This window comes from Phyllosticta capitalensis, assembly GCF_038381095.1.
Source record: "Phyllosticta capitalensis strain CBS 128856 chromosome Unknown BKA78scaffold_11, whole genome shotgun sequence".
Classification (NCBI taxonomy): domain Eukaryota; kingdom Fungi; phylum Ascomycota; class Dothideomycetes; order Botryosphaeriales; family Phyllostictaceae; genus Phyllosticta; species Phyllosticta capitalensis.
Genome location: NW_027117449.1, coordinates 1,148,743 through 1,169,100, shown reverse-complemented (window position 1 = coordinate 1,169,100; position 20,358 = coordinate 1,148,743). Strand labels below are relative to the sequence as shown.

Here is a 20,358-nt window from a genome sequence, read left to right as displayed (position 1 = left end):
ACCAAAAAAGCCATTCTTCCGCGTCGCTCTTGATTTCTCTCCAACGTCTCCAGATGCGGTCATTTGGTCAAAAAGGTAGATCAGGTAGACGTCCAGCAGTTCCACACGCTCTCACGCAACAACAAATAGATCGTGGTGCAGAGTGAAACAGCTTCTACTTGGACCTCTCTCGGCTGACTCGTTATGGAGTTGGCCTATGTTTTTTTCTGCTCCACCTTCCCTTCACCAATGCTATGCGCAGATGTTTGAGGTACTAGGATTACAACTATAGGTGAGTACATGCAAGTTGTACAACAACGTCACTAAGACGGGTAGTGCCATGACAAGACAGTCAGTCAGACGTAGTAGTGACTGAGACTTCAACACATGCTTTTTTCCACCTTGCCAGTGTCTCTCCTTTTGTCTGTCTCTACTTCCCCAATACTCTATATTTCCGCCCTCACGCATTGACCCGAAACGGCTTGAATAAAAATTGAACAAAACGAAAAAAAAAAAAAAAGAAAGAAAGACTGGGGTATCATCTATGCTAATGCTGTGCTGTATGCTTCCTTCGATAGGCAACCAGTAGGAACACAGTCGTTCCTACTCCCACTTCCGCAAAATGCGCGCGTGCTTCCAATGCTGTGCTTTCCTGCTGCTGCCTCTGATGCTCTCTGCTCCCGAAAAAACGCTCCACAACAACAAATCTGCTGCAATCTGTCTGTCTGTCTACTCCAATGCCATCGTGTTCCTCGTCTAGCGCTTGCATGACTCTTTCTCGTTCGTGCTCTTTTGATCTTTGCTCTCTGCTCTTGTCTTTTTTTCCTGTTTTTCGCTTCGGCCGTTCCGCTGCCGTTTTGGGTTTCCTGCCACGCTTTGCCGGGTCCGAGTTGTTGCGATGTAAATGGAGTTTGATGCCTGGACCTGAGTTTGAAGTCGCTTCTGGCCGTCTGGTTCGATCGAAGAGGCGATTGCGTATCTGGCAGGGAGGGGCGGTGGGGTTGGTCGTGCTCTGGAGGGAGCCACGATAGGCAGCTCCTACACCCCTGAGGGGAGGAGTTGAGGAGGCCACTCCAAAAGACCGACCCCCTCCGCACCCCACCAGATCCCATCTCGGCGGCTACCAAAACCGCCATGTCCCTGACGAGGAGCACGAAGCCTCCTCAGACGTACGTGGCCCCTCAAAATCGCCATGTCCCGTGTCCCTGTCGAGGAACACGAAGCCTCCCTAGACGTACGTCGCCCATCAAACGTCCCACTTGACGACGCCCTCGTCATCCTCGTCGAACCGACCCGTCAACCAGCGCCCGACAAACGTGTCCCAGCGCCTGGTCGGATCGGCGCGGCCTTCGTTGCGGGCGCTGCGCTCGCGAGCGCGCCGCTGCCTCACGAGCTTTTCGGCCGCCTGCTCCACCTTCCGCATTGGAGGCGCGTAGGTATCGTATTTATGATCGTACGGCCGCTCGAGGTACTCGCGCGTCGCCGCTTCCATCCGAGTGAGCGTAGCACCGCCGGGCACGATATGGCCCGGGGTGTTGGGTGGGCCCTGGCGCGGTTTGGAAGGCTTTTGAGCCTTGGGCTTCGACTTTTTGGTCGACGGCGACTTTTTGAGCGTCGTCTTCTTGGGTTTGGCCGGGGGTTGAAGCGTGTCGGCCGGCGTATGAATGCTCCCTGAGGAGACGCTTGGTGACTTGGGTTGGGGTTGAAGTGCGATGTCGGCCGGCGGACGAATGCTCCCTGGGGAGACACTTGGTGACTTGGGTTGGGGTTGAAGTGCGTTGTCGGCCGGCGGACGAATGCTCCCTGTGGAGCCGCTTGGTGACTTGGGCTGGGGTTGAAGTGCGTTGTCGGCCGGCGGATGAATGCTCCCTGGGGAGCCGCTTGGCGACTTGTCGTCGGATTTGACCGATTTGGCGCTGCTGCTCCCACCGTCGATCGTGGCACGCGACGCGTCCATGGCGGCAGTTGCAGCAGCGCACGCCCAGGTGTCGACTTCGGGCTTCGCAAACGCCTCGGGTCCCGCCCAAAAGCCCTTCTCCCAGTTATCCAACTTCATCTTCTCCAGACCCGTATCCACGTTGAGGCGCTTATACCAAGTGTTTTCGCCCTTGGCGATGCGGACCATCGCGCGGTGCTGCTCCTCGCCCTCGGTATACTTGATGAGGAGGTTCTTGAAGACGGCAAACTTCTCGGCCATCTTCTTCATTATGTCGCTCGTGCCGAGAGGACCAGGCCACGCGGTTGCGAAGCCGTCGCGCGTCTCGTCTGGACGACCCGTCCCAATACTCAGGAGGAGCGCCGGGTCACGATTTTCGCCGTAGAGCGACACGAATTCGGACCAGGCGGCGCCGGCCGGGTTGTTCTCGCGGATGCCGCCGTCCTTGAAGCCCATGATTTCGCCGTGGATATCGGCCTCGAGGATCTTGAAGTAGAAGGGTGCGGCCGAGGTGGCGCGCGTTACCTCCCAGATGTGCAGCTTGTCGGCGCCTTCGTTGTAAAGCGTTATGTAGTTGGGTACATTGACATAGCGGTGGTCGTACGTCCGCAGCAGGTGGGCTTCGTTAACTCGCTGGTTGTGCGTGGCAGTCAGGCAGATAGTTTGGCAAAGGCGCTCCCCAGGCTGTAGCATCAGGGAGCTAACGGGATCCTCCTCTTCATCTACATTGAACGGGAACCAGTCGTTGCCGTCACACTCGCCGTTTGGGTGGTTCTTGCAGTGCCGCTTGACAATCTCCTTGACGGCGTTCTCCAGAGGCTTGTGGTGGTATTTTGTGACAAGTGGCAACCTGCTGCGCCTTTTGCCAAAAAGGTCATCTCCTACCTAATTCAGTGTCAGCGGAGATATACTGGGGGCTGGAGATAGCATGGGGATTGGAGATGGCTTGGGGATTGGAGATAGCTTGGGGATTGGGGATATGGAGAGAATGGGAGATCAGATGGGGACTGGAGATCATGGAGGGCCTGGAGATCTTTTAAGAACCAGAGATGTGGAAAAGCAAAATACACACCTTGCGGTACAAATCCAAGCACTGTGGGACGCTCATTCTCAGCCTACCTAGCATGGTCGCAATCAGACCACCTGTACTTGTGCCGTACATGAAGTCAAAGTAGTGGCACGGGAGCAGCTCGTTCTCATTGAACATGCGCGGCTCATAGGGAGGTGTCGACGTCCCGCCCAACCCTCTTCTTTCAGCGTCGGCGGCGGCCTCTTCCATTTCGAGCTTCGTCTCCCATTTTGCAATCTCGTGCATCAGCTGCTGAACGATGAGAAGGCTCGAGTATCCTCGAATACCGCCGCCATCTGTCCCATGTTAGCCGGAATGCATGTCGAGGATTCGTACGGAAAGTCATGTTTTCAAAGTGGGTGACCAAAGCGTCGACTCCAAGGTGGAGGGGCACAGGTGCTTGAATGCTCCCTGGACATACGTATTTCGACATGGTGATTGTAGGACTCGCCTTGTCCCAAGTCAAGATACGTATGCACAGGGAGCATTCAAGCAGCCATACCATGCCTCGGAGTTAGAATCCCTTCTGCGACCCACTGTGGTATGACCAAGTCGATTGCGGATGCACAAGGAGCATTCGACTCACCGAGCGTCAGGATGCAAGGATCCCAAGGGTCCTTGACCGAGCCCGCCCACTCGTTGCCATTGTGAAAGTCGTCGTCGGCCGAAGCAAACGTCTTGACGCTCTGGGGCCGGCTTTTCGATTTTCCCTTGTCCACCTTGAGGGTAGCCATCTCCTACGATGGCCCCCAAGAGCACGAATGCTCCCTATCCCTACCGACGACAGGGATATGGAGCCTTTTGGTGTCGACGTCGAGGGCTACGAGGCCTCCTTGTCTGCACGTTTTGCAGACTTGAAAGTTTTCTTGTAATGAGCCGCTGAGGCGTATGAAGGGTCCAAGATGGTCCCGAATTGACTTGGCGCTGGCGGTCGAAACGAGGGTGGGCGGAGAGCTGGCCAAAATCGAGTCGTTTTGTAGAGACGGGCGGCGTGGTATGGAAGGGACGGGAAACGCATGGATCGCAATCAGGAAGGAAGCAGTAGCAGCAGCAGTCACCGTAAAGAGATGGGGAGACGAGGCATAATAAGGCAGCGCGTCAAGGGGTCCGCGATGCCCCATGATGCGCGACAACAGCGCGCGGGTGTGGCTGCGGATGCGGTGGATCTACTTTTCTTGGATCAAGTGCCTCGCGCTAAAAGGCGTCACACTCACGGCCCGCTGCAGATGGAGATGTGCTCTGCGAGCGACAAACGCTGAGAAGGCCGCCGATTGAGCATGACCACGCCGGGCCGCCCGCGTGCCCGGCTGACGATGTTCCACTCTCTCTCCACGCTCCGAGCGTTGTCGGACAGAACAGCCGTTGACGACCTGAGAGCCTCTCTACCGCATACGAATTGAGCAGTCTGTGCTTTATAAGCCACCCATGCCGGGCCCCAGAGCCGTGGTTAGCAGGGGTTGCCGCAACAACGACTGGAGCGCCGACTGGAGTGTTATATGAGGTGCAACACTAAGTGCATGTTCGGCGGCGTCTGGGGAGTTTTCGTGACGCAGGGCGGTTCCGTGGTTCTGTGCTCCTTCATCCCCACCTTCGACAGTGTGGTGGACGTGGGGAAGCAGTCGTACCTCGTGATGGTGTCGGGGCGGCGAGGGCACGGGGAAGAGACCAAAGTCAGCAGGGCCAGTCCAGACGATCGGAGTCTTTTGTTGTTGTGTTTCCGGGAAACGTCATTGCCCCTAAGCTGTCTTCCAGCTAAAGTGGCGCCCGGCTGTCTGAGCCACGATCCCTTTGCCTTCATGGTTCCTAGCTACCACCATCACGCAACATTCTCACCCCTCTCTCCCAACGTTCCTACTGCCTCATCACCTGTTACCAAAAACACCGCCCCTTTGCAAATACAAAATCCACGCCGCCTGCCTGTTGCCTGTTCTTCTCCGCCACAAACCACTCCACTGTCGCGCTTCGACCAATCCAACAAGGCAACAAACCCTCTACCGCCTCTTCCTATTTGCAGTCATGTCTAGAACCTGGAACACCACCTCCACCGCCTCCACCAAGAGCAGCGAGCGCTATGGGCTCGACGAAAAGGACTCATCAAGTATCCTCGTTTTCAAATACCGGGGATCACTAGAGATGTCGTCGCAAGAAGAGCTCTCAAAGACGCTTGACAAAGGTGCGTGCACGGTCTTTCCATGATCGCGAACCATCACCGTTTGCAAATCGCTCATAGACCTCCAGACCCCAACCTGCGCCTGACGCGCAAACCAATCCCCCGTGGCGACTCGCGCGTCGAAGTCAAACGCGAGGACTTGTGGACCGACACGGAGAAGAGCGATTATTCCGACTACCCAAACAGCAAGAGCAGCCTGGCAAGCATATGTCTGCCTCGCCGCGTTTGGTTTAAACGCCTTCTGTTTAACCAGTTTCCGGACCTCTACATCGTGTCGCCCGAGACGACGCCCGCTTCTTCAGTCAACGGCTCGCTCGAGTCGTCGCAGTGCTCCCCAAGCACTTGCATTTCTCACGAAACGAACCCCTCGCACTCTCAGCAAGAGTAGTGTCGAGCCCAGCTGTGACTGTCCTGGCTCGGATTGCACGACTATGGAAGCGACCAGGCAGCCTGGCTCTCCCACAAACAGCCTGACTCATTTCAAAATTCCATCCCTCTCATCGGTCTACCTTGGAAAAGCGAGCGCCTAACACCGCGCTAGCACACGTGCGCGTCGCGTAGCAGTCGACCGTTAGCTATCTCTCCTCCGGTCTCGACCGGGACCGGACGATTTGGATATGGGTGGTCATGTGCGCCGACCACCAGACGGCCGACCGGGCTTGCACACCACACAACGACACCTCCATCCCTTGTCCAGCGTATCAGAGTCGCACGCAAATGGTCCAGCGACCAACTGCTCAAGGTCACTCTCCCCATACTGCACACCCCTTTTTATCCCCTTTTGATGTACTTTAGTGTACTCTGCACAGCGACCGAGGTGCCTTACGTATGCATGGCCGGACAGTCTCATTTGTATCCCTCTTTTCTTTTTGCTGACGGAGTTTTTGGGCTTTGGTTCGGTTGGCTTGGGCGATACCCGGAGGGCGGCGGAGTTCCAGGCGAAGCGCCGACCGATAAACAGAGCATGCAGTCACGACCATACTAGTAGACGGCCGATCCTCCATCTCATCAGTCCATCTACTTTCACCTTTCTCAAACCTGTCTCACATTTCTTCTACACTGCTCTTCTTCCGCTTTCTCAGCGTGGCAGTCACAGTACCGTATTGTACAACACTACACTACCACCCTGCCCATGAGTGGGCGAATAGCATCGAGAGAAATAGGCCAGGAAACATCACCGGCCCAAGTGCCCGCACGCACCCATCACAGAACCCAAATGCATGAAAGGTGTCTACATACGAATATAACCTGCTGAGACCGGCCCAGCGCCGGTGCAGTGCCCGAGATCTTTTTATCAACGTAGCATGATTTCTTTGCTACCAGCCATTTTGAGGTTAGCCTCATCCGCGTCATATAACGTGATTACTATTGACCACGATTTTTTGGAGGATGGAGACAAAATTAACGGCGAAGAAATGCTATCAAGACGAAAGAGTCAACAGCGGTCGAAGATGCGACCAAAAAAATATTGGCCGTTGATGATTTGGCCAATCCAAAGGGGTTATCTCGGCATGAGGGGCGCAACATTGAACAGCGCGGTGGTTCTCGCGGGCGTCGAGATTGTTCGAGAGACGAGAGAGAACGGTTCGCTCGCAGAATTCCTCGACGATCACTGGGGCCGTATGGAACCAACCACCTCACCTTGCAGTCTGCCCGGGCCGCCTTGCCTGGATTGACTCAGGGTCAACTGCTCTACTGCTGATGGGAAAAGATGAGGGGTGAGTTGATGCCTTGACATTTTATGGTGTGCATTTGATACATGCCAACCTCTCCCCTCTGACTTTAAGAAAGACACAATAGAAAAGCATCAAATCACTCGCATGATCGGCTCCGGGGTCTCTCCACGCGGGATGGATGTGGCGGTGCGCCAGCGAGAGCTCCAGTCTCCAGCCACGCAGACCCCGGCAAGAAAGTTTAAACAGCTCCAGCTCCAGATCCAGCCGGCAGCGAGCAAACGACACACTTCCTCCATCCGCCGCCCGCCATGCTCTCAATGCGCTTCATCCGTCGATTGATAGACAGCACGCTCCTCGACCGACCAATTACCCCAATCTCGCTCTCGCCATGCTGTCGCCGCCTCCACAATCGCCTCGCTCTGCGCCCGATACCCCATCATGGTGCCCGCTCCCTCTCCGTCGCGTCGCCGCCGCCGCCGTTCGGCTCGCCGTGCTCAATATCTCCCCGTCCGCAATCGCCGCTGCTTCCGCGACCACAATTTCTGAATAGACAGCATGTCCGTCACAAGTCGTCCAAGAGCTCGGGTGCGTGGACAAGACGGCAGGGCCGCGACACGTTTACGCGCGAAGCCAAAGTGCAAGGACTGAAGAGCCGGGCGGCGTTCAAACTACTCGAGGTACACTACACTCACACCCTCTTTCTCCCTTCCCCCATTTCCCCTTCGACCAGTCTCTTGCAAAGCCAAAAGCTCACCAGCTCTTTCCTCCCACCAACAGATCAACGAAAAGTACCGCATCTTCCGGCGGCGCGCCACCGTCGTCGACCTGGGCTACGCGCCGGGCAGCTGGTCGCAAGTCGCCATCTCGTGCACGGCGCCGGGCGGGCGCGTCATCGGCATCGACGTCATCCCCGCCCAGCCGCCGCGCGGCGTGTCCACCATCCAGGGCAACTTTTTGAGCCCGGCCGTGCAGGCCGAGGTGCGCGCCTACGTGCAGGACCCGGCGAGGGGGCGCGCGATTGAGCGGCGGAGCATGGTCAGAGAAGAGAGCGGCGGCGAGGGGGACGGCGAGGAAGAGGGCGGCAGCGGTGGTGGCGCGACGCTGGAGGAGCTCGAAGAGGCGGAGAGGGGCTACATCGATCGGGAGAGGCGGGCGAGCCTGATTGCGCAAGAGGAGAACGTCGTAGACAGTGGCGATGATGCAGGGCAAGATGCAGCGGCGAAGGCGGCAGCGAAAGAGGCCGCCGCGCGCGTCGCGTCGCAAAAGGCGCAGGACGTCAAGGCCGGCCGCGTGGTCGACGTGGTGCTGAGTGACATGTGCGAGCCCTGGGAGCTGACGAGCGGGTTCCACAAGAAGAGCGTAACTGAGCCGTACTTCAGGATGATGAACACGAGCGGGATACCCTTTCGCGACCATGCGGGGAGTATGGTGCGTATTATACCGTCTCCATTTCTGACAACGCCAACTCCAACCATCCATCATTCATCATTCATCTAACCATCCCATCTCTCCTTCTCGAACAAACGCACTCGACACTACTACTCACAAACAAGACCTGCTCACATCCCCCACCCCCTCACAGGACCTCTGCAACGCCGCCCTCAACTTCGCCCACGACACGCTGCGCAGCGGCGGCCACTTCGTCTGCAAATTCTACCAAGGGGCCGAAGACAAGGAGCTCGAAAAGGCGCTCAAACGCCTCTTCGAGCGCGTCCACCGCCTCAAGCCCGAGGCATCTCGAGACGTAAGTTTTTTGCTTTTCCCTTCTGCTTCACCCTCCCCTCCCCTCCCCCTCTCATCAGTCTGTCTGTCAGCCTTCTTTCCGGGCACGACGACAGATATTGCAACGAAGCGTGTATTTGTCGAGTCGTTGTGATTGACCACCACGCACCCGCTCTCGCGCCGAGTGGGTGCCGTTGCAGGAGTCCAACGAGGCGTACTTTGTGGCGTTGCGGCGCAAAGCCGCGCCGACCAAGGACGAGGTGTTTGGCCACGCGCCAATAACAACGACAACGAAAGCAGCAGAGACCGCTAGTGGTGGCAAGGGTGCAAAGAGCGCGAGGAAGAGTGGGCGGAAGAAGAAGGGGGAGCAGAAGGAGAGCAGCGAGAAGAGTGAGGCAAGTGTTGGTGAGGTAGACTCAGCTGCATGAGTAGTAAGCTGTGTAATGGGAGGTGAAGTTGACAAGCAACAAGTGAAGTTGATGGGACGGCTTGTCACTCTGGTGTGATGTAGACCTGCAATTGGAGGCAAGAAGAGAGCGAGAACATCATGACACGGCGGCAGCGTACGCATCTGACGTTGGCCAAGGAAAAGGGGGAAGAAGAAATGTACGTCAAGATTACGTGTAGCATCTCAGATGATGAACGACTGCCTGTCTGGACACTACCTACTGTAGCTCATCCACCGCTTCTTCCGCTCCGCTCACGCTTCCAACAAACAGCTCGACTTCTGTTCCCAACGACAACCGCTGCCTGTGTATTTATTCCTCTTCCTCGCCATCCGTGTGCAGTGTGCATTCATTCCATCAACAACAGACACCAACAAAAACGCCCGTGTCCAATGCCCCCCCCCCCCCCCCCGTCTGTGCCAGTCGGTCCTGATTCCCAAAAGTTCCTGCTGCTCCTATAGATCTACTACTTGCTCGGGACCGGGGCTGAAAACTACTACCTACATGCTGTGTGCCCCCTGGGTATATGCATCGTTTCCATCTCTCTCACTTTTTCTCGCCCACTTTCCGTCCCTTCTCTGTGCAGTTCCATCAATGCCGAATGATGAATGCGGCAACCCCAATATCCCCAATCCCCCAACGCCGCGGCGGCAAAAAAAAAAAAAAAAAAAAGAACAAAAATTAGATCCCCTCAATCGGATCCTCTCGCAAGAAAACCAAGCAACCCGATATCAACGCCCAAGGTTTGCCCCAATTCCAGTGGCGCCGGCTCCAAACACCGTACACGTCCATGACACCTTCTCGAGCACGTTCTTCCCTTACGACTCGGTCGTGATACAGGGCAATCCCTCGGTCCAATAGGCGACAGTCCTCTGAGCGTGTGTGGTCAAGCACTCGGATCGAGTGCACAAAGCACCATCACATAAGAACCCACTCGCTGCCCCTCTTGATAAACTTGTCCAGCATGAGCGCAATGTCGTTGAGGACGAAGCGGCAGACGTAGAAGCCAAAGAACTCGGCCGCGTGCCGCGTGCTCAGCTCGAGGCCAACGTGCGTGGGCGAACTGTGCTTGAGACCCGGGTCTTCGACTTGGCGAGCGACTTGGTCTGTAGTTTCACTGGTTAGCATTTCCGTTGTAATGAAAAGATAGAAAGGGGAAGAAAGTAATTGACGCACCCAGAATTTGAACCGCGTCGCACAGCCGAGCTACAGCGCTCATGTAATTGGCGTTGGGACCCGAAAAATCGGCGCCAGGGACAGCGCCACCTGGCAGCTCTCTGCGCGCCGCGAAGCGGATGCTAGGCAGACTGGTCATGGGCAGCGTGCTCATGGTTAGCGAGTCCTTCTCAATGCCGCCACCAGCGCCGCTGATGCTGCCGACGCGACTCGACGAGGTGGAAAAGTTGTTGGAGAGATTGGCACCCGAGTTCTTGCTGCGCAGCTTCTTCCAGCTGCTGAGGTAGCGGCTGGATGAGCCGAGTTTCGATGGGAGTTCTGATGCTGTGCTTCCGTCTGGGCTCATGACGCCGACAGTGTTGGCGTCTTTGAACATGTTGTTGACGCCGTTCGTGCCAACGTCTGAGCCGAGCTTCTTGATGAGGACGCTCTGCACCTGGTCGAAGACGAGCTCGAGGTTTTGCATCTCCTCGAGCACGGCGTCTGCGTCATTTTGGTCGATTCGGTTGAGCTTGCTTAGGGCAGCAGTGATCAGGTCGCAGTTGGAAATCTTCTCCTCAATGGCCTTGATTTTGACGCCCTTGACATTCCAAATGTCGCGCGGAATGAAGAGCTTCGTGCTGAGATAGCCTCCACGCGGGTGAACCAACGTTTGGTAGAAGCACCTCATGAGCCAAAAAGGGCGTAGGAGATAGGCTTCCGGGCAAGGCTCAAGTGGTATGGGTGCATTGACAGCCATTGGGTTTGGCGACCCAGGCTCATAAGCGCTGTGAATGTCTGCTTCGAATAGATGCATCCCGCCCGTAGGAATGCCATCGAGTGTGAAGTGGGGGATACTAGGTGTGGCGGCGATGGTGGGATTGCTAGTTTTGCGGTGAAAGTTTGAAAAGGTAGTGCTGAGAGGGGTACCGACAGAGCCGTCGGAGCCATCTGGACTCGATACCGAGACTTGACGATTCCGTAAGCTGAGGGACGACTTGTTCTTCTTGAGCGGGTGAGGAGCCTTTCGCGATCCAAGTTCTGGTCCTGATGCATCCGAGGCGAGTGGGTTCAGCGAGGGAGCCGGAGATATCGTTGGCATGGGTTCGATAGGGCTGGCGCCGGTCACACCCACTGTAGGCGCCTGCAGATTGGGCTGCGAAGCCGAAGCTGTTGGTTGCTTGAACGTGCTTGCAGGCAAAGTTGGCCCACTGGCAGCTGGATTCGCCGTCTTGGGTGCAGCAGGCACATCTTCGCTTTTGGCTTGACTGGGCTGCGTCAAAGGGCCTTTGCTGTCTTCGGGTATTCCAGTCTCAATCTTTAGTTGTTTGGCGTTTTGTCCCGATAGCCGCCTACTTCTCACGCTTGACTGAGAATCGGATGCGCCGTGCCATGGTCCAGACGGCACAGTCGATGCCTTCCCATCTGCCTCGTTCACTGAAGCCAAGCCCTGTTGGGATGGCGGAACCGCCGTCTTTTGCGACGAAGACGTATCGGATTCTGTGACTGTAGAAAGCGAGGTCCCGGCAGTGTTGCGAGCTGATGACATTGAACTGTGCCAGGTGCTTCCAGAAAAGGTGCTCGAGTCGGACTGTCGCGGCAGGGCTGATTTCGTCTGAAGGCCAAAGTCGAAGTCGTCCAAGAGATAGTCTCTGGTCATTTCTTCCAGCATGCGTTCCTCGTCCTCTGCGTCGTCATCCAAGCTACCCTCGAAACTACCGTCCCGCATATGAGATCGACGATTTTCTCTCATGCGGTCTTTTGCTCGCTGCTTGGCTTCTTCTATTTGCATTTCCCTCTCGGCAGCCCGGACGCGTTCCTTTGCCCGCTCAAGGTTCTTTCGGTATGGTGACAGAGTGTCAGGGTCGTCATAGTCCTCGTCGTAAGCTGCGTCGACGGCGGCGTCTAGTGCGGCATCGAATTCCACTTCCGTCACCCCACTCCCATCGCGCAAATGCCCCCTGGGTTTAGTACCTGTACGTACGGAGCGCACCGAAGAGGAACATGACGAGCCTCCCGACTCGTCAATGGTGTCCAACCAGGATATCGACTCATTGCTCATACCACGCTGGTGCTGCTGACTGTTGTTTTGGTTGCTGCCCTGGCTGTTGGATCTGCTTCTCGCGGAACCTGGTGCGTTGTACTGATCAAACTGGTCATTCGGACCGTTGGGTGTGGCTGGACGACGGGGGGATAGCGGGGGTGGCATGAAGCTTCGATCCATCGGAGATTCAAGGTTTCCTTTGAGCCGCGCTTGTCCGGTCTTGCCAGGAGGTGGCTGCAAGTGGAAACGGGGGGAGTCGGATTGAGGAATAGAGTTTTCAACGTCACGAATGGCCGAACTGATGATCGACTCTCTTGCGGGCCTCTTGCTAAAGTTTTGATCTCGCGATGGCTTGTCGGCCGACTTGTCGTTGACGATGCGGGTGACGGTCGCCGTCTCAACCACGGCGGCATCGTCGTCTTGATCCATGGACTGGTCAATCATGCGTTGTGTGTCGACCAGAGACTCGCCGCTCATGGGTCGCGAAGGCAGAGCCTTGCCGCCGTTTTCACGCCAAGCAGGGTCGAGTTGCTTGAGTTCCTGAATGCGATTCGTGTACGTCATCCGCTGCGTGTCTCAGTCAGAAACATACTTTACAGACCCCACCCAAATGTACTTACGATTGCCTCCAATTTCTTCCGGTCCTCTTCGCCGGTACTTCTCCGCATAACTTGCGACAGCAACTTGCAGGCGTCGGCGTACGCCTCCATCGCGCCTTCAAAGTTTTGCGCATTGTCGAGCAAGACGGCCGTGTTGGCCTTTTGCAGCGCCCGCGACAGCATCGTCTTCTTGTCCTTGTCTCCTCTGTCCCGGTTGCGCGAAGACCCCCTCCGTCTTTCGTCCTCTGACCTGTCACTGCCTCCGACACTGTTGTTCCTTTGTCTATTTCCAGGATTATCCTTGCGTTTCGCAGGCACCTCTTTGCTCCTGGAGTTGTCCACGGCCGACGCAGCGCCCGCTGCTCGCGACGACGAAGTGGATGAGTGAAGACGAGTGTGTTTGTGGCGGGTAGCTGCGCTTTGACCGTTGAATGGGGATGCGAGGCCCGGTTGTCCGGGCTTTCGGGGTGACGAGTTGGCGGCGCCAACAATGGGTTTCGAGGAAAAGTAGTCGGGGCCCGGGCCAAACGCCGTGGGGGTGCGATTGCCGTTGGCAATGGGGGTGTTGTTGAAGCTGAAGTTGTTCAGAGGAGGCGAGGTCGACTCGAAGGCGGTGGGAGACAGAATCGGCAGCGCAGGCGGCGGGTCTGGGGCAGGTATCACTGGCGGAGGGGAATATGGCCTCTTGCCGCGCACGTTCAAATCTGGCGGCGACTTTCTTTGAGGGGACGACTGGATTGCGGAGCCATGGAAAGGGTTCAGGCCGAGACTGAGACGCCTTTGGGTTGTCGAAAAGCTACCCTGACGCAAGTCCTTTGCTATCGAGGCCCTGCTCGAGGTGGACGACTCGGACCAGCGATTGACTGTGCCAACGCCCTCGACGATTTCGCCGACGTGTGAAAGGGTGGAGCTTCGGCGATGAGCCGAGAGGCGCTTACTGCGCAGCTTGCGCGCTCGGTTTGGGGACGAGTCGGGGTCGAGATAGGGGTCGGCGGGGTGGTGGTGTGGGGGACGGGGCGGAGAGGCGTCGTGGTGGACAAGAGAGGCGGCCGAGGCAGCACGCTTGACGGTGACGATGGACGAGGTCAGGGAGCTGTCCTTGGAGTGGGAGGCCTTGCGATGGTGGGAGGTACTAGCAGAGTGCATGGTCCCTAAGGTCGTCAAGCGGTCTGAAACCGTAGTTTGGTCGCGGCTAGTTCATGCATGCGAAGCGGATTGGTGCGGTAGTTGGGCGCACGAGTGCTGTGGTCGGTCGAGGGTCGAGGGCCGAGGGGCAAGCAAGCAGCGAGCCAGCTACTGGACGGTACGAGAGCTGCTAGGCTGCCAGGTAGAGCTGGGCGTCGAAAAAGGGGACCGAAACGCGACGAGATATGTTGTGGAATGGGCCCAGTCCTCGCTCTTTGGCCGCGCGCAGAGAGGGCTGGGTGTACCCCTGGTCGGCACAGGGGCCGCGCGTGTGAGGCTGCTGGTGGTGCTGCTGCCAATTGGCGGAACGATGAGCGCCTCGAGCAGAAGCCGCGATGCACAAGAAGACGAAGAACGACGACGAGGGCGGAGATGAGGTGCAGCACAGATGGAGCAGGTCGGCGCAGGGTGCGGGCGATGGTCCCTTGGGCGCAGGGAGAGACGGAGAGTGGAGAGAAAAAGTCCGGACAGTGTCAGTGGGTAGATTGTGGAGGCGAGGCGAGCTGAGGTGAGGCGAGCGAACAAGTCGAGTTGCAGTTATCAAGTCGACGACGTTGACGAGACGAGACGGATTGCAGCTCGCGTGGGATGATAGGCCTTCTGAGAGCATGGAATCGCATGGGATTGCAGCGGCTAAGCTCCTGTCGAGTGTATCGGGTGCATCGAAAACACTACCTGTAGGCTAGCGCACGACGGGCCGCCCTCACTTGCAGATATTACTTCATGTTGCTCTCCAAGAGCATGACGAAGACGACTACTCAACAGACACTGGTGGTGGTGAAGGAAGTGGTGATGGCCTCTTTGTCTGTGCCACCCATGCAACAACAACAACCCCAGATGGACTGGCGGGCGCTGCTCAAGTAGGTAGACCCCCTACAACTCACTTTTTACGCTTGTCCCGCCCTCGTATCGCCCAACCTACCTACCCATCAACCCAATCTCCATGTCTCAGCGCCACGACATCAAACGACAGTGTAGCCTGAGGCATCTCTCAACTGGTTGTGACCTGCAGAAAGCCGTGCAGATGTGCTGCAGGTGCAGAAGCCTAGGTAAGCCTCTTTTTCCGCCCTCAGGAACACACGCACGTGGAATCCCTGCCTTGCATATTTCTAGCTTCTCCTTGTTGCTCCCTAAACTCTCTCTCCTCCCGCCCGCCTCCCCCATATCCCTCATCCATCAAACCTCCCCTCACTGCGAAACTCGATGAACACCTCCCACAACTCCTGTATTCCTCTCTCGGGTCGCGCGACGCTCTACGCCCCGACGCCGACCTAGCCCGACGACTTGCACTCATCAATCAGCGCTAGCTCCAAACGCCAGCCTTCCCGCCCGAGCCAACGCAACCAACGCACCCGCGCCCATCACCATTATCGCTGTCCGTTGTCGGGTCGGGCAATTATCTTCTCACCGGAGAACCCTCTCCTTTGGCAACAGACCCTGCCCGACTTCGAAGACGGCAGCAGATCGACGCCGCCCCAAACTCTCAGACTGCACATCTTTGGTTGCGCTGTGCCGGCATCGCTGCGATTCTTCATCAAGCCACTTTTTTTTTTTTTTTTTTTCTTCCTGCGTTGATGGTCATGTCGAGCCCCTCGCCTACGTGTACTTTTCTTTGGCCCTCACTTCTCCAGGTGTTTGCTCGTCCAGGATCTTGGGAGCCATCACGGTTAGTTACAATAGGGCAAGGCACTACTTCCCTACACACCACCTCTGAACTAACCCCTGGTCGAGCATCATGCAGCTTTTCTTTCTACCACTCTACAAACTAGCCAGGAGACAAGCAAAGAGGATGCTGTACAAGTGGTAGCAAACCGTCCAGGGTCTGCACAAGGAACCTATACGCATCACCTCACTCCCACTTCACCGTCTCTTCACCCACCATCCATCCCTTGCAGCTCAGCAGAAAAGATCCTCACGCCTGCCTCGAAGAAACTTTCTGCATCGCCCTACTCTACCGCCCCTCTTGTCCTCCCAAAACCTGCCACCTGCCATCCTGCATCTCACGCGCGCTGCTCCCATCCTGCAAGGGGCGACCCGCATCATCCTGTTTCTTTTCCCACCGGGCTACCGTCCAATCCTTTCGCCGTTTTGATTGGTCCCAACCACCCCGCTTACCTCAGCACTTGATGTCTCTCCTTACAGGGCGGGCGGGTAGGCCTGCAGGCAGGCACGGCCAAGGTGCTACTACCTATGGTGTCTAGAGCCAATCAGGGTTTTGTTGTTTGCCTCTCGATCGAGTGGTGGATGTGATGCTTGTACGCCGTAGAGGTGGGCAAAGCAGCCGACACTGACAGGGCACAGTGGCCTCCAACAACCCCAGCAAGACAGGATCCACGGCCTCATGCTTGCAAGGAATGAGTACCTGAAGGACCTGAGAAGCCCTTGAAGGACTGCAACCCATCTACTGTTCCCCCCTCGTCGACGACCATCTTGTTCTGCGTTCTGCGTACGTGCCACGACCTTGGCCGACGAACCACAGCTTCGCGGGATGACAACGTGCTGCGCGTGCCTTGCCTTGCTTCAGCCTGGCCCATTGCCAGTTCAGTTCCTCTCGCAAACGCCGCTCCTCCAGGGACCACCATCATTGAATCTTCCCCCCTCCAGCTGAGAGGAGTGTCAACCACCAATGTGTACACATTGTTGATCGCAGCTAGCTGGGCACCACATTGGAATGTATAGCAGAATATCGCCAGGTTGCGAGTTTCTGCATGCAGCAGACCACAGAGCTTTGGGGGAGCGTCACTGACAGCCAGCAAGTGCATGCGTGTATGCACGCAGCGCAGGTAGGTAAGTCCCAGGCAGGCGTTGACAAGGTTATTTTCGTAGGTACTGGCTGCACTTGATCTGTTGACCTCAACAATGTATCCATGCCTGGGAAGTACTTCGAGTAGACTGGACTGACAAAATCAAGTACGTTTCCAGCTGGCGGGAGATGGGGAAGCATTTTATGAGGACCAGTTGATACAAGTAACCATGTGTCCCACACACTTTCTGACACATCTCCCTTTTGTCTACATCGCGTTGAAATTTCATCTTCTCTTCATTCATGAGTACCCTATGCAATTCTTGTCATTCCATCGGAAAAAGTCTTCTAGAGGTGAGTAAAAGGGTAGAAGAAGCCGAGGAAACAACCCCGTGACTGCCTCGGATCCCTCTGAGCAACAAAAGACGCCGGTATGCATGACTCCTCGCTGCCTTTCCGTCTGCTGCCCGTCTCCCCAAATATATCCATGCACCACTCGTGACCGATTCATAGCTCGTCTCTGTCCTGCCCGCTGAAGCGCACTCCCCGTGCTCGTTCAACTGTCTCACTCCGCACACCGAAGAAGAAAAGGTATCGACACCGCTTGCTCCTCACAAATCCGCCATCATGTCCTCGTCCTGATCGTACGCCTCCCAGCTGGTATCCATCGTCTCGCCGCCCAGGCTAGGGTCCGAGTTCTCCTTGTTCTTGGCGCGCTTCTTCATGTATTCGACGTGCTCGCGGCTCATGGTCAGACGGTGTGTCGCCGCCTTGAGGTGATCGGCCAGCTCCTGCGTCTTCTTTACCTGCACCGTCAGCGCCGCCAGCTGCTGCTCCTCCGCGCGCGTCGCCGGCATGTTACAGTGGTCTGTGCCGTGGAAACGCAGGATCTTGGCAGCGTCTGGCGACGGTTGTTCAATCGCTGCGTTGAGGAAACCTTCGTCGATGAGCGCTTGCAGGTACTGTTCGACGGCTTCAGGGCTTTTGTTGATCCAGGTGGCGACGTTTGAGAGCGGCGCTGCGGCGTAGGTCTTTTGCAGGTTCTTGACGAAGACTTTGGATTGGTGTGCTTGCAGCTCCCGTACCAACCCCGTGTTTGCATCCTGTCCATTATCAGTTACGAACGAGATTAGTGGAAAAGTTCAACGTACCTCATTCCAGATGTTGGCTCCAGTGTCAATCTCAGCGTGCAACTTGACAGCATCCCCAGAGTTGAACACCTCCACAAGCGCGTCGTACGCTTTGGAAGCTGCCTTTAAGGACCGCATGACCATCTGGTTCCCTCCCTTGAACTGAGAAGGTGCGTCCACCAGGCAGCTCACCAGCACCCACTTCCGGTACGCCTCTGCCATCAGCCCGCTGGCAACATTCTGAGCAGGGGTTGTGAGGATGTACTCGAGAAACAGCTGAGCATGTCGCCACTGCCGCATGGCCAGGTATGTATTTGCGCCTAAGAGAAAGTATTCTTGGACATCTGCGGCGGAAACCTTGGCCGACAGACCAGACGAGGTAGTGATGTAGCCGGCGCTTGTGAAATGGTCCGCGCATGGCAGAGTGTACTCGCCAGCTTTGACTAGGGTTGAAGGAAAGCTGTGAATGTATTGGTCTAGGACGGGGAGGGCTTCGAAGTGTGCTCCGGCCTCATGACACAGTCGGATGTAGAGAAGGTGGGTTGAGGTAAACGTGCCAAGGGAAGGATCCATGCGGGTCATGGCATTGCGAATTGGGACCAAGGCTACGCCGGGCTACAAAGCGTTTGTCAGTCGAAGCTCCATCTTGACTTCTGCTGCCAGACATACCGTGCCTGTTGAACGAACAATGTGGGCCAGCTGCTCAATCACCTGGCGCCATGTCTTTCCCAAATATCGCATTTGCATCGGATCGAAGCTGCTGAGGAATGTCGCCAGCTTTGCAAAAAGCTCGCCGCCAGGTCGAATGTTTTCGGGGAGCGACGCATCTTTGGGTTGGTCCAGGAGCGCGCGGATCTGGCTGGAAAGGACGTAGAGGTAGGGTATCGAGTTCACGGACGGGTCAAGGACCTATGAGAGGGTAAGGTTTAGGAGAAAACAGAGGACCTAATCGCTCACGTTCAAAAGCTTCTCGTCCCCCAAAGCACCTGCAATCCAAAAGTATGGGTTGATGCCGTCGAGCGTTTGTAGGAAGCTGCGGATTGCTTGGTCGTATTCGCTGGGAGACAGCTGCTCGAGGCTAGCTCGGGGCGGCGGGAAGTTGAAGAGCACTGTCGGATCAGCCATGAGGGTGGTTGAGGCTGATGACGGTGATGCGGCGCGAAGTGACGATGGTCAGGTACAGGTCAGCGCCGGAGCTCTGCGGTGTTAGAGCTACTGCTTGAGAGTGGGCGTGGACAACAGCATGTGCTCTTTTCAGAAGTGACGGATTGTAAGAAGGAGCGCAGCGGCTTGAAGGAGTGAGTGGACAAGGAATTGAAGAGGCAGCAAGTTTGTGTGTGTCAAGGATGGGTGACAAGGCAGCTTGATGATGCTTCCCCAGATTTCCCGTGCTCGGTGATGCGGTCGGCACTGTGATTCGCCGACGATGCGCTGCGCAACCGCCGCAACGGCATTGTTGCTTCCAGCATGCACAGAGCTGAGGGACAAGGCTTTCAGTTGCCTCGTTGGTTTGGATTTCCTGTGATGTAGGGCTTGAAATTTTTGTTTGAGCTATCATGACCACCACAATCACCTACGTCCAATCCCTCATCATATCCGCATACCCTTACTCCTCAGCGCATTCACGATGGAATGGCCGGTGTAGTCCAACCACTGCGACACGGCGCTAGTCGTTGTGCCCAGCGTCCTCAAATCCTCTAGCCTTGAGTCCAAGAAGCTTTCCGTCTCCTTGAAATTTTTCGACTGGTCTTGGGTCATGAAGACTTCGGCCGCCGCATAGATTGTAGACAGGGTTGCTCTCTTTGTGTACCAACTGCTATCAACACTGGCGTCTCCGGCCAGAAACCATATCTCGTCTGACAGCTTCGCGAGCTCCGATAGTGATGCGGGAACGTAAGAGGGTTGTGCCATGATCGCAAGGGCCTAGAAAAAAAAGTCATGAGCTCGCAGTCCGTCACGCCACCACCCACCTGTATGCATTGCTCACCTCCTGCCAGCGGTGTATGATGGGCGAATTTGCCCGCAGTCTCTCCAGAGTCATTACTCTGACCTTGGCGCCTACTCCCATTTTTTTGCCCTCATTGGCATCTTGGCTGAACTGCACCGTGTCGCGCAGTGCCAATCGCCGCACAGCTAGGTGGTATTGGATCAAGTCGAAAGCTCCTCGCGGGAAAAGGTTCACAGACGCATCCACATAGCCTGCATCGCGAGCGCCGAGCTGCAATGCGAGGTTGGTGAAGCCATGCTTGGGAACGTGTGCGAGCGCCGACGAGAGGATTGCGGATTCCACTGGTGGATATGATGGCGATTGGATGTGGTCGTACGAATGATACAGCGCACGTCGCGCCGCACCGACAGTGACTGTCGCTCGTTGAAGTTTCTGGAGCTGGCCCAATGCTGGGCGGATGCAGCGTGTTGATGATGCCATGACGGGGTTGCGATAGTGTTCGAGCTTTGGCGATGAGCGGGCGGCTGATCCACCTGCGGAAGCCGGATCCTTGAAG

The 20,358-nt window shown here is 56.5% G+C and overlaps 9 protein-coding genes across 9 annotated transcripts; 3 read left to right on the top strand and 6 right to left on the bottom strand.

Moving 5' to 3' along the window:
- Nucleotides 1–478: 478 nt before the first annotated feature.
- On the bottom strand, nt 479–1,416 carry BKA78DRAFT_325468 (uncharacterized protein). Its single transcript, XM_066889362.1, has one exon. It carries the CDS (start codon nt 1,113–1,115, stop codon nt 522–524), a length of 594 nt encoding a protein of 197 aa, XP_066739887.1. The 5' UTR covers nt 1,116–1,416; the 3' UTR covers nt 479–521.
- Nucleotides 1,226–3,718, bottom strand: BKA78DRAFT_356649 (acyl transferase/acyl hydrolase/lysophospholipase; the record flags this gene model as incomplete). The annotated part of the gene is made up of 3 exons (XM_066892095.1): nt 1,226–2,800; nt 2,988–3,280; nt 3,571–3,718. The coding sequence occupies 3 exons, from the start codon at nt 3,716–3,718 to the stop codon at nt 1,226–1,228; spliced, it is 2,016 nt and encodes a 671-aa protein (XP_066739886.1).
- Nucleotides 3,719–5,015: 1,297 nt separating this feature from the next.
- BKA78DRAFT_242760 (uncharacterized protein) lies at nt 5,016–5,458 on the top strand (the record flags this gene model as incomplete). The annotated part of the gene is made up of 2 exons (XM_066883941.1): nt 5,016–5,157; nt 5,223–5,458. Coding segments are annotated over 2 exons (378 nt in total), but the record flags the coding sequence as incomplete, so codon positions are not given.
- A 1,526-nt stretch (nt 5,459–6,984) lies between these two features.
- Nucleotides 6,985–9,406, top strand: BKA78DRAFT_43607 (FtsJ-like methyltransferase-domain-containing protein). The gene is made up of 4 exons (XM_066893183.1): nt 6,985–7,507; nt 7,608–8,258; nt 8,413–8,574; nt 8,753–9,406. Exons 1-4 carry the CDS (start codon nt 7,139–7,141, stop codon nt 8,978–8,980), a joined length of 1,410 nt encoding a protein of 469 aa, XP_066739884.1. The 5' UTR covers nt 6,985–7,138; the 3' UTR covers nt 8,981–9,406.
- Nucleotides 9,407–9,916: 510 nt separating this feature from the next.
- BKA78DRAFT_356647 (uncharacterized protein) lies at nt 9,917–13,942 on the bottom strand (the record flags this gene model as incomplete). The annotated part of the gene is made up of 3 exons (XM_066892094.1): nt 9,917–10,104; nt 10,175–12,764; nt 12,818–13,942. The coding sequence occupies 3 exons, from the start codon at nt 13,940–13,942 to the stop codon at nt 9,917–9,919; spliced, it is 3,903 nt and encodes a 1,300-aa protein (XP_066739883.1).
- Nucleotides 13,943–14,026: 84 nt separating this feature from the next.
- On the bottom strand, nt 14,027–14,638 carry BKA78DRAFT_43561 (uncharacterized protein). The gene has a single exon (XM_066893181.1). The coding sequence runs from the start codon at nt 14,589–14,591 to the stop codon at nt 14,112–14,114; it is 480 nt and encodes a 159-aa protein (XP_066739882.1). The 5' UTR covers nt 14,592–14,638; the 3' UTR covers nt 14,027–14,111.
- An 88-nt stretch (nt 14,639–14,726) lies between these two features.
- BKA78DRAFT_43545 (uncharacterized protein) lies at nt 14,727–16,008 on the top strand. Its single transcript, XM_066893180.1, has 2 exons — nt 14,727–15,030; nt 15,283–16,008. The coding sequence occupies exons 1-2, from the start codon at nt 14,925–14,927 to the stop codon at nt 15,693–15,695; spliced, it is 519 nt and encodes a 172-aa protein (XP_066739881.1). The 5' UTR covers nt 14,727–14,924; the 3' UTR covers nt 15,696–16,008.
- Nucleotides 16,009–16,948: 940 nt separating this feature from the next.
- Nucleotides 16,949–19,199, bottom strand: BKA78DRAFT_325451 (uncharacterized protein). Its single transcript, XM_066889361.1, has 4 exons — nt 18,812–19,199; nt 18,524–18,763; nt 17,876–18,469; nt 16,949–17,827 (listed from the first exon to the last, which is right to left on the bottom strand). Exons 1-4 carry the CDS (start codon nt 18,977–18,979, stop codon nt 17,336–17,338), a joined length of 1,494 nt encoding a protein of 497 aa, XP_066739880.1. The 5' UTR covers nt 18,980–19,199; the 3' UTR covers nt 16,949–17,335.
- A 245-nt stretch (nt 19,200–19,444) lies between these two features.
- Nucleotides 19,445–20,282, bottom strand: BKA78DRAFT_257640 (COQ9-domain-containing protein; the record flags this gene model as incomplete). Its single annotated transcript, XM_066885207.1, has 2 exons — nt 19,445–19,777; nt 19,842–20,282. 2 exons carry the CDS (start codon nt 20,280–20,282, stop codon nt 19,445–19,447), a joined length of 774 nt encoding a protein of 257 aa, XP_066739879.1.
- Between the last annotated feature and the right edge of the window lie 76 nt (nt 20,283–20,358).

Bases quoted from the DNA above. Each gene is read 5' to 3' on its own strand.
- BKA78DRAFT_325468 (XM_066889362.1), bottom strand. From the start codon at position 1,115: ATGGCGGTTTTGGTAGCCGCCGAGATGGGATCTGGTGGGGTGCGGAGG.
- BKA78DRAFT_43607 (XM_066893183.1), top strand. From the start codon at position 7,139: ATGCTCTCAATGCGCTTCATCCGTCGATTGATAGACAGCACGCTCCTC. The intron at 7,508-7,607 runs GTACACTACACT...TCCCACCAACAG, and splicing joins CGGCGTTCAAACTACTCGAG to ATCAACGAAAAGTACCGCAT. The intron at 8,575-8,752 runs GTAAGTTTTTTG...GTGCCGTTGCAG, and splicing joins AGCCCGAGGCATCTCGAGAC to GAGTCCAACGAGGCGTACTT.
- BKA78DRAFT_43561 (XM_066893181.1), bottom strand. From the start codon at position 14,591: ATGCTCTCAGAAGGCCTATCATCCCACGCGAGCTGCAATCCGTCTCGT.
- BKA78DRAFT_43545 (XM_066893180.1), top strand. From the start codon at position 14,925: ATGTCTCAGCGCCACGACATCAAACGACAGTGTAGCCTGAGGCATCTC. The intron at 15,031-15,282 runs GTAAGCCTCTTT...CTCATCAATCAG, and splicing joins CTGCAGGTGCAGAAGCCTAG to CGCTAGCTCCAAACGCCAGC.
- BKA78DRAFT_325451 (XM_066889361.1), bottom strand. From the start codon at position 18,979: ATGGCTGATCCGACAGTGCTCTTCAACTTCCCGCCGCCCCGAGCTAGC. The intron at 18,764-18,811 runs GTGAGCGATTAG...ACCCTCTCATAG, and splicing joins GGGACGAGAAGCTTTTGAAC to GTCCTTGACCCGTCCGTGAA. The intron at 18,470-18,523 runs GTATGTCTGGCA...AACGCTTTGTAG, and splicing joins TTGTTCGTTCAACAGGCACG to CCCGGCGTAGCCTTGGTCCC.